Source organism: Blennius ocellaris, assembly GCF_963422515.1.
Source record: "Blennius ocellaris genome assembly, chromosome: 1".
Classification (NCBI taxonomy): Eukaryota; Metazoa; Chordata; class Actinopteri; order Blenniiformes; family Blenniidae; genus Blennius; species Blennius ocellaris.
In genome coordinates this window covers 3,036,939-3,048,626 of record NC_137650.1, presented here as the reverse complement: position 1 = coordinate 3,048,626, position 11,688 = coordinate 3,036,939, and the positions used below count along the sequence as shown (strand labels likewise).

General features: G+C 42.5%; 1 protein-coding gene across 1 annotated transcript; it reads left to right on the top strand.

Annotated features, from left to right (window-relative positions):
- The first annotated feature begins 3,840 nt into the window (after positions 1-3,840).
- htatip2 (HIV-1 Tat interactive protein 2) lies at positions 3,841-11,365 on the top strand. Its single transcript, XM_080500510.1, has 6 exons — positions 3,841-4,152; positions 4,466-4,655; positions 4,737-4,844; positions 6,242-6,379; positions 6,486-6,547; positions 10,426-11,365. The coding sequence occupies exons 1-6, from the start codon at positions 4,028-4,030 to the stop codon at positions 10,640-10,642; spliced, it is 840 nt and encodes a 279-aa protein (XP_080356636.1). The 5' UTR covers positions 3,841-4,027; the 3' UTR covers positions 10,643-11,365.
- The last annotated feature ends 323 nt before the right edge of the window (positions 11,366-11,688 follow it).

Below are 11,688 nucleotides of genomic sequence, written 5' to 3'. Positions count from 1 at the left end.
CCCTGCATCCTGATCAGACAGTGCCTCCCTAATTGAGCTAATCCCCACTTCAGGATCAGTGTTGTCCCCCGAGGTGTGACCCTCCACTCAGGCCCGTCCCTGTTCTCACTGTCTCAGCCCTCAGCTTAAATCTCCCGTCCCCTCTGTGGCCCATGTGGACTGTAAAGCTGTTTATTGGGAGACAATGGGCAGCAGATTGTGCTGTCAGGCACCATTAATTACCATCATTAGCATCACACTCCAGAGCCTGTGGAACCAGGGGCCTGCGTTAAGCTGTGGCGGTGTACAGAGTGTGCATGTGTGTGTCTGTGTGTGTGTGTTTGTGCGTCTTTGTGTGTGTATGCAGGCATGCATGTATACACAGTCACGTTTAACTGATTTTCTTTTATTCTAATGTTTATTTTTGGAGCATAAAAAAATCCACATATGAAAGCTTTTTGAGCACAAAGGCCTGTCCCTCACGAGGCCTTATGGCAAAAAATAAATACAAAAACTTCTGCATTTAAAAAAAACAACCAAAAAACTGCTAACAAGAATGGAAAAATGTAGAGCAACACAAGATACAATCTACAGTGTGTAGTTATTATTCTAAAATATGAATTACCAAATTAATCATGATCACACAAGTGATTCCTCGTCCAAAAAAACTCTTTTTCAATTTGAAATATTTACTGACAAAATAAATACAAAGAATGAACTTCATGTGGGACAGTTTGTCACAGCAGAAACATTTATCCATTTACATCAAGACCTTAATAATCTCCAAAAAACATGTGCTCATTCTAACATTAAAGGTATTTAAATTCAAGGAAGGTATTTAAATTAATGGTATATCCCACTGAAATTCAAACATTTTAATAAATTATACAAGTAAGCAAAAGTTAGGGATTTAATTGAAACTTCTTTGGTTTGTAATTTGGCAGTAAAAAGAAAAGGTATAAGAAAGCAAATGCTTTACTGGCAGAATAAATGAAACTTCCTATATCAATGTTAAGTTGTGATCATATAGCGTTGGTTTGTCTGGCCGTAGCAGCCAGGTCGGGTTCTGTACTTTTATGCAAAAACCCACCGTTTCTGTGAAACGTGTGCCAAAAGAAACAACTTTGGCTTTGAAACAATCATGCAAACCTACAAAATATTCACTGGTGAGACTGTATGATATTTCAGCAACAGCACCACTTCTAACAGAACTTTCTACCTCATATATCATTTCATCTAATGACAATATGACCTGCAGGAGCAATTAAATCCAATGTTCTTGTCTTCAAAGCAAATCTTGTCTGGGAAAGACGTCCAGTGAAGTGCAGCACAACAGAGACGTCAAACTTGTTATTTGATGTCAAGGAGATGCAGACGGGAACTGGCTGTGTCAAGAGTAAGAACAAACCGTTCAGAAGCAACTCTTTAAGATCCATATGTCTTTTAGTGCGAACTAATCAATGGTCAAACACCATTGACCACTGACCACATTGGTATTTCCACCTCCAGCAGCGGAGCTGTAAAAGAAAATTGAACCACGTTTCTGCCACGCACCCACTGAGGCATAAGCCTTCTTACTCCAACTTCCTGTCTGATCAATACGAGAGACAATGGCTCAACAGGTGCGACAGACAGGAGCCCAGTGGAAGCTTTCTCTCCTGCCGCGAGGCCCAATTAGCACCCGCGGTTCAGGAACAAAGAAGCGACATTTCATTTCAGCGGAGTGCCAGTTTAAGGCCTCTTCTCCCAACCTCAGCCTCTTTTCTTTCTGTCTCTGACTGCTGACATCTTTAAAGGATCATCCCTGGCTCCATCATATTCTATTAGATTGGGTCGATGCCTTGTGTTCGAAGTGGCAGGGGTGTTAAAAACATGGGGTGTTGATGAATTCATTGCATGGACTTGCTTCCTTTGTGTGGAGGTTTTGCCTAATAAAACCCCCTGAAGCTCTGACAAAAGGCAAAGACATTTTTTCAGCGTCCATACTCCCAATGTAGGCTGGGTTTTCTCACACCAACTTACATATAAACTGTGCAACAGAGATGCGACAAGTTCTAAATGAAAACGCTTTTAATTACAGAACCACAATGAAAGTCAGGAGACTATATGAAGGTCCCTTTTCTATATGTTCTTTTATAGGCAAGACAAGGTGCACCTCAAACCGAAAAAGGTATAATATGTAAAATGTATAAAAAATGGTGTATTTATTTGCATTCCTTACAGTTTATGGAATTCCTTAAATTTCAGGCTTCAATGATGACAAAACAAATTTATATAATAATACATTTAGGCCAGTTCATAAAAGGAATTGGCTTATTTTGAATTTTATCGCTGCAAAACCTTTCATAGAAAGGTGGAACAGGGCACAATAAGTCATATATATATATAAGTGGTTATAATGAAAACGACATGAGAAGCATTTTGCAGCAGCCCGTTCGTTTGCAGAGTAAATATTGGTTAGCGTCACACACTGCACTGGGAGCTGGTTGTGGAGGCAAAGTACGACATGGAGGAACATCAAACTCAGTCCCTAGTTTTGCACTTAGCAACCGATTAGATTTGATTACCAACAGGTATAGAAAGAGTGGCAGGATTACTGCTGTGACAACAAATCATCAGAGGGGTGAAAGTGAGGCATCTCAAGACGTCTAAGCCCAGCTCCCGCTGGCTCCCTATTAGCGGCTGAACAAGCCAGTGCTTTGTGAATTCTGCTTCACAATGATCGGAAGAGCTGACAGGTTTGACAGAGTAATTCACCAATCTGCAAGAGAGGGATTCCAGAATGTGTGGCACATTGAGGGAAGAAAAAGCTAATATTTAGAAGCACAAGCATGCACATAAACCCAGAGCATGCAAACTCCACAGGAAAAGGCCTTGGCTGGACTGAAATACGCCTGAATGTAACTTTCCTGCACTGTTTAGAAAAAGTGCTATTGATGTTGATGCTCTTCCATCAGGGGAGGAAATGTTACTTCCTTTTGTCTCCATTTATTGATTTTTTTGTTATCAGACATACTTTTAGCAGTACAATATGCATCAGATATACGATTGCCCTTTTTGTTGCAGAACAACCAGGTTCTGCAACATCTTCATTCCTCAGCGCATAAGACTCTTGAACTGCAGACAAAACTGTTGTTGGGTCTTGAGGAAGATTCAATAATGCTGTGAAATCATCTATAAAATGTATAAACCAGTGCATGAAACACAAATCCAGTGCAATGGTTTCTTTTCAGTGCAGCTCCAGTTCTTGTTTGCAACTAGGTATGTATGTATGTGCAATCTATCTATCTATCTATCTATCTATCTATCTATCTATCTATCTATCTATCTATCTATCTATCTATCTATGTATCTATCTATCTATCTATCTATCTATCTGTCTACCTTCATCCTTTTTTGTCATATTTGACAATGAGACTTCAACTTACTTTTTCTGCAGCCAGAAATTTCCGTACTGATATTAATCTTCTTCATCCAAGAACTTTTTTTTCCTGATTGCTGCTGTTTCATGGATAACCTTTCTAGTGCGTCATGACTAAACTATTAATAGATACAATTATTGCCATCTCTTAAATGATGTTAAAAAAAAAGAGTGAGGAACACTTTTTGGTGAGTGCATGGAATAACGTTGTTCCAGAAATATTTTATAAACTGTCATGTTTTATTACACACACACACACACACACACACACACACACACACACACACACACACACACACACACACACACACACACACACACACACACACACACACACACACACACACACACACGAGCAGACGTTAATTGAAACGCTGTAATCTGAGTGCGCATGCGCATAGCGCGGTACGTCTCTGTGCATGCGACGCGTCTCCATCGCCTCCAGGTAGAATGTAGGTAAAAAACGTAAACTATGGAACGCTCGCGCTGGTGGTGTGGGTGTGAGGCGGAGCTGCAGCCTGCTAGCTGCTGCAGCCTGCTAGCTGTCTTCTTCCTCCACTGATGTGGCTCCAGGAAGCGCTGCGGCCGTAAACGTGCGGGAAGCAGGAAGTGAAGCGTCGCACTGTGATGTCCGTCGTCACTCGGCTGCTCGCCACTCTGGGAGAAGCCACCGGGGTTTTCACGCTTGTGGTCGTGCTCGCTGCGGTGCTTTGGGCTTATCTCGACGACGCCGAACCGGTTAAATACTCCAGGTAGAGACGGGCTGCAGGGGCTGGACGTACCTCCTCGTGTAACCAAGGAGCCGCGTGTCATACCAAACTCCCTTCAGAAATCCGGCAGTTTAAAATTATATTAAGTTCTGAGCAGCTTAGAAACATTTTAATCCAAAATGTATTGGGATTTGTGATTGTCTATATCTTCTCTTGAATTCGTCTTAAGTAAAGTTAATAAAGTACAAGTTTTAGTCCTTCTATCCTGCTGGGAAACACAGTCTACCTGAGCATACACTGGTAAAAGAAGACCTCCGGCACTGACACTGCAGTGTGTTTGCTCTGGCCTCCACAGCATGGCTGAAGACATGAAGACCCTGGAGGAGGACTTCAGGCAGCAGAACAGAAGCTGCTTCATCCTCGGTGGCTCTGGAGAAACAGGCAAAGTGTTGCTTCAAGAGCTGCTGGAGCGCAACATCTTCTCCAGGATCACCCTGATCGGAAGGCGACGGCTCACCTTTGACCACCAAGCCGATGAAAACCTGGTTGGTGGGCTGAAACTACAGACGGCGACAACTTGGCTGAAAAGGTAGACTCCACTGACTTTGTGTTGTTGGTTCCCCCAGGTGCAGGAGGTGGTGGACTTTGAGAAGCTGGATGAGTATGGCGCAGCCTTCCAGGGCCACGATGTGGGCTACTGCTGTCTGGGAACTACCAGGGCAAAAGTCGGAGCTGTGAGTAGAAACTTTACCCTCCATGTGATGAAGGATTCACTGTTGGATTACATCTGATAGGTTTGTCAGCAGCAGCAATGACGAAGCAATTTCTTCTTGTGCAGTGACAAACATTTCCACTAGAGCCAAGCTCATACAGTACAAGAATTATTACAATACATGGGGGATAATGATCTTTTTATGAGCCACCAAAATGTTATTCTTTCCTATCAGAGGACCACATTTTAACTAAGTACTTTAATTTTACTTTCAATTTACGGCTCTGAAGCTAATGTAAGATAGTTTTCCATCCATACATCTTTGATAAGACTTTATCCAAATGATGCTCCAGGGAGCTGCAAGCCGGTCCTGCTGGCCACAGTGAGGTGACGGCAGTGGACAAGTCACCTGACCGCAGAGAGCAACCATACAACACACTGTCACACTGTCCTATTCATTTCTGGGCATCGGAGAGTCGTGGACACACAGAGAAAAACGAGTACTGGGCACAGGAAGGTGTAGTGACGGCCAAATGAAGCTTCATGAAATAGTCGGTCTTTCCTGAAGCCACCAGATGGCGCTGTCTGTTCAACACGTTTGAAATCACACTTCATCACCAGTCTTTCAGACTCTGTCTTCAAACCAAGAGCTCCGTCTGGTGGAGTCAGAAAATAAAGAAAATGGTTCGTGAAGCTCCTTCCAGGAGACGGCTGATAAATCTTTAATATTGAAGCTGACCTTTTGCTGTTGGTCTACTGTAAATGTGTGTGAGAGAAACAAGAGGTGTGTTCATGATGTGCTCTGCCGTCCTCACCACCTGCTGCAGGTCCTTCCTGCTCTGCAGAGCCGGAGAGTCACAGTGGATCAAGAGGAGAGAAAGCTGTGGCTGGCTGAAATGTACCAGCAGATATTAACATCTGTGACAGACTACTGGAGACTTGCACAGCTTGGGATGGCTGGAACCTCTGTTAAACGTTAGATATAGGTGTTTAGAGGTGGGTGGAGGTGAGAAAGTACAAGAAAGACGAGGAGGGAAAATAAACATTACATGTCTTCTCAACCAAAGCAGGAACAGATATTGGTCTTGATCTATGAGCTACTTTGGTCACAATTGAAACACGTGACTCCAGAGCTACATGTGTACATTTTGACTCTTTCAAATGCAAAAATACTAGACATTTTAATTAATTCCATGCTGAAATGCTCTGTACATGATCGAGGACCGGTTTCTACATGGACAAATACATACGTTATTGATCCTGATACATTCTCAGCTGCTTTTGCTCGTCTACAATTTGTAGATCAGAGCAAAGTGTTCTACATAAAAATAAGATAAAATCCACTGCTAAAGATGATTATACCAAGAAAACCCATTTACAGAAGTTGTTGTGGATACGAGACTGTTGCTCTGATTTCAGGAGGGATTTGTCCGAGTCGACCACGACTACGTTTTAAAGTCTGCAGAACTGGCCAGAGCAGGCGGCTGCTCTCAGTTCCACCTGGAGTCCTCCAGGGGCGCCAACAGAGACAGCAGCTTCCTCTACCTCAAAGTCAAGGTTTTTATCTCCATATTGCATACCGTGTATGTCCATTATAAAGTTGAGGTTTTCCCCTCAATAGAAACTTGCTTGTACCCGTTGGCATGAATGAATTTCCTTCCAGGGTCAAGTGGAAGCAGAGATTGAGGCACTGGATTTTGACAGATATTCTGTGTACAGGCCCGGGTGAGTGAACTCCTCTTCTTCATTTGAGGGAAACATTCACCAAAACTAAATACCAGTCATGATTATGTGTTGACTTGAGGGTGTATTCAGTTGCAACTCCACTGTGGATGTTTCCCCGGACATGTCAGCGAATGAGTGATACAAACCAAGAAGTCCATGCTTCATTTACCCATTCTCAGCTAAAAAGAAAAAGTGTTTCAAGGCACCAAGCTTTGATCTGTCTTTGTTTATTGATCAGTCTTGTACAGTCTTGCATCATATAATTGTCCTGTATTGGAACAATTGACGCCTGAAACAAGGTGCACATTTTATTTAAAGGCACCATATTGTACAAATGTCCCTTTATGTTGGTTTTCTAACAGCAATATATGTCCTAGTATTCTGTGTACGACTCCAGAAGGGAGGACGTCAGTCGTCTCCTTCACTTGCTTATTCCACTTTTTTAGTGAATTTTCCTTTCCCTTCATGACATCATGTGGGGAAATAACTCCTCCCTCAGAGTGGATACTTTCGCCCTCACCAGGGAGATGAGCTCTACTCTCATATTCGGAGGATGTACCTTTTTCTTTTCTTCTTGCAAAATGCTACCATAAAACAGACGTGGAGTAGCCGAGGACAGACGCGCTTAATTGCATTTAAAGGCCTAGTGAAATGTAAAACACTACTTTGTAAAAAACGATTGTTGGGGTACTACTTCTAAGGTTTCTCCGACTCTGCCCCACCACGGTTGTCGCATAACAAAGTTATTTGAATTTTGAATCTCCAGCCGAGGAAGTCGGGGGAATCCTTCTTCGTGGGCCAAGAGATGTGCAGATCTCCATCTGTTGTGTTTATATCGGCTTGTTTCCCTCTTAAATATCAAGTTTTTACAGTGTTTTGAAGTTTTAGTCGCCGTTTTATGAGCCTTGATGAAAGATTGAGCCTGGAGACGAGGACGAATGGAGGACGAAGCGTCTTCTGCTTCCTCAAACATGTTCCAGACGGGGTCACCGATGGCAGAACCACCTTCTGTGTCTTCTTCATCAATCACTGGGTTTGAAATGATGATGATGATGAAATATGGTTCAATTCAGCCTCTTCGTGGTCAAAACTCTGATCCTCCATAATGTAAACACAACTTGGGCGTGTGCACAACTCGTGATGTCACTCTGTTATTGTCAGAAGCTCCGCCCAGCAGAGGAAATAGCGCCGTTTATCGGCTATTTTCTCGCAGATTGCCGTGTTTTAACATTTGACCTTCAGCCAGTTAGCAGGAAAATGTTCCTAGAAGAGACACCAGAGCGTTTTGGAGGTGGAACCTTCATTTCACTAGGACTTTAAAGGTACAGGAGCAGAGATGGCCTCTTCTCAGTGGAGCCACGAGAGCAGAGGTCTCAAACTCAGATCCTGGAGGATCTGAGGTCATCACAAAAAATACAGTTCAATGCGTATGTCTTGTTAGCTTTAATTTTCCTGACAGAAAAATACACAGCTGGAAGTGTTTCAGCTTTAACAACACACCCTCCTCCCTGAGGTTCTGTCCAAACTACCGTTTGTTGTCATTTTGGGTGCAAATATGCATTCTTTAATGTATCATAAGCTGCACCAACACAAACAGCAAAAAACATAAAATTTAAAATTTAAAAAAAAAAAAAAAAAAAAAAAAAAAACGAAACCCCTGCAAGTTTTCCATGTCTCCATTCTTTAACACGCCTGAATGTCCTGATAGTTCATCACCACGTTCAGCACAAAGCCAGATAACCAGGACATAGAGAACATGCAGGGCTGCGCCCCTCCAGGATGTGAGGCACTTTAAGACTGGAGGAACTTCAGGACCAAAGCTGGATTTGAGGAAATCCAGCTTGAATACGATGTTTTTGGACCTCTGACACTGATGTAAGATTGTGGAAATACTGTATAACAGGGGTGGGCAATCCTGGTCCTGGAGGGCCGCAGCCCTGCACGTTTTAGATGTCTCCTCACATCAATACAGCTGACAGCAATTAGTGGCTCCTTGTCAAGCTTTCTGCAGAGCCTCATCATGAGAACAGGTGTGTTTGAGCAGGGAAACATCTAAAACGTGCAGGACTGCGGCCCTCCAGGACCAGGATTGCCCACCCCTGCTGTATAATGTAGGTCTTTTAATGTGAATACCAAAAGTCTGAAAGCTTTAAAATCAAAGAGTTTTCTTCCTATTTAATGCAATTTGTCTTGAGCTGCAAAACTTGTTTCGAAGTGTATTTTGCACATTTTAGATTTTACAAATGCACGATACCCATTGGTGTAGATAAAGGTTGTGGTTTATTTATTCTGACATTTTACCGTATATACCAACACTATACAAGCTCATTGTAACAAAGACTGAAAAGTAATACTACTGAACAAGATGTGGTTTGTTTTATCGATGAGCACTCACACTTCAAATCAAGAAAATCAGTGTTTTGATGTTTTCTTTGTGGAGTTTGCACATTCTTCTATGTGGCTTTTCTCAAGATTCTCAAACATTAGTTTGATGTAAACCAGTGGCTCTGAAGGCCAATTCACCCTCCATAAGAACAAGACAAAAGTTCGGCAGTGATGTTTGCTCCGGAACAAAATGCCGTCACTTCTGCCGGCGGGCTCCTTCTGGCTGAATACATCAGTTTAATAAACGAGTACAGTGCCGCCGAACTCTGTAGGAGCTGCACTGCCGTGTGCTGAGCATGTGTTCCAGCTCGCTGTTAACCATCGGTCATATTTTAATCACATTTAGCTTCTAACATCGCCACTGTCTGAGCGTCGCAGCTCATTAAGATGCCGTGCTGCACCTGAACGCATCACTCAAAGCAGTGAAAACCAGACCAACATGGTGCTCGTTCACAAAGTCTCTCTTTTGTTACTGAAACAGTTCAGAGAAATGTTTCTGACAGCACAGGAGGAGAGAAATAAACTGTGCAGTTGAACAGTGAAAACGCCACTTCATACAACCTGTGGCTGCTGTGAGGGGGCGTGGCCTGCTGTGAGGGGGCGTGGCCTGAGCTGGGCACCGTGGACTTGTGGAGTATGAACAGTCCTGCCAAACAAACGTTGTTTTCAGCAGCTTGTTGACGTCACTGCCGAGCCTTCGTCTTGTTCTTGTGGTTTCTAAAAGGGAGTCTGCCGGAGCCTTTAGGCTCTGAGAGTCATCCAGGTCATCACAGCACACGAAGACATTTAATAAGCCGTTGGATGTGTTGTGGTGTATTTTTCATTTCTCAAAATATTCAAACATGATTTCAATATGGTCACATTTGTGAAATCAACCTGCAGGGTGAGAACCCGTTTGACAGAATTACACAGAAGGGTGAAGAGCTGCAGGTTTCAGGTCGAAACTTTCCATTCAATAAATGTGAATTGACTGATACTCCACTGACACACTGACAATGAGATCATCTTTGGGCTGCTCCCTTCTGAAATTGCTCTCTGCAGATTGTGATTTAGCACAAGCTTCATAGCAGATTCTCTTCCTGATGTGAACTTCGGTGGGATTCGTACTCCAGCTGAGCTGCACAAGCTCCCTGCTCTCACCATTAGTCTAGAGGTGGAACACACAGAACCCCAATTCCATGTTGAGTGGGCCGGACCAGTAAAATAACTTTTGTTATGTCAATATTTTCACAAAACCAAAGAATTACTCCTGTAAATGATGACGGTCTCAACAAAAAGCCAATTTTAATGAAACCTTCTGGTGCAAAATACAGTGAAATGTCCAACAAACTTCTCCAATAGCCGTTCTATTATGTCTGATTTTACAAAGTCACTCTGACAGCGTGGCTCGTCTTCTTTCATCATCATGGATATTAGCAGCCCGGCTCTGTGTTGTGTTGTGTCCGTGACTCTTGTGGACTTTCTGAAGGAACACGCTCCCATGGTGTCAACAGGGTTCTGTTGGTGGAGAGGCAGGAGAGCCGGCCGGCCGAGTGGATGGCCAGGAAGTTCCTCAGTGCAGTATCGTCCGTCTTCTCCACCTCCATGTCCATCCCCATCCAGGCCGTGGCCAGAGCCATGGTGTCCAACACTCTGCTGCAGCCGGGGAAGAAGAGCGAGGTCCTGGAGAACAAGGACATTGCAGCTCTGGGGAAAAGCGCAGGGAAATAAGAGCAACTAACTAATGATAAACTGACGGATCTTGTCCATGATTGGACAGTTGTGCTGAACAAGTCCTGAGAATCACCGTAGTGATGGGAAAATGGACACAAAGCTCCTTTTCTTTGCTTTTTCACGGTTTTCCAATATTCTAGACGTCATAATCTGTCAGCAAACGATGGTTATTAGAATCACATGCCAGCTTCTTTCAGGGGTGTTTGCAGTGTCTGGCTTCAATGTAAAGTGCTTTTCTTGTGAATGTGTGAGATATTCAGAAGATGTTTAATTGATGAAGAAAATTCAAGCAATGCTTTGAGTTTAAACTATAACCCTCTGGTTTGATGAGACTACATTAAAAAGGGGTTAATAACTTTAAATATAACATTTCAGAAGTGGACTGTTTTGTACCATGCAGATTGATTTGAACAACTTGAAGGTGATTTCATCTGAGATTACACACTACTGCTCGTTGCACCACCAACATCTTGTCAAAAGATTTCCATTGAATTTATGAATTAACATTTGACTTTACAAGCTTAAGGGAAAACCAGCCTTTGATTACTGCACTTAATGTTTAACGTGGGTTTTTTGGGGGGTTGTGTAATTTTGCATTGTCATGTAATTGGATGCATCAACAAGTGTCAGCCTCTATTTATGTACTGACTCACTGGATCACTGCCTAAAAAGAATGTTTATTGTATTGTGCTTGATATATTAAACTATTTATATAATGAATGTGTAATCAATACTATTATAATAATGTAAAACATCCATATACCATCATTCCTACATGCTTGCAATCCCTCTTAATCAGTGCTATTGCAGTCAATCCTTGTTTCACTTGCATAATTATTCAAAATAGCTGATCCCACATTACCAGCATATGAAGTCATTTCCAAAAAGATGTAGAATTTAGGAGAAGTCACTCAGGTTCAATACCTTCAATTTGTTTGGTAAGTAACGATAATGAATATGGACTTAATTATTTTGTTAAAATCAAGACAGTGAGTGAAGCTCACTGTACGATAACATGCATGTGCATACAAGAATATTTAGAA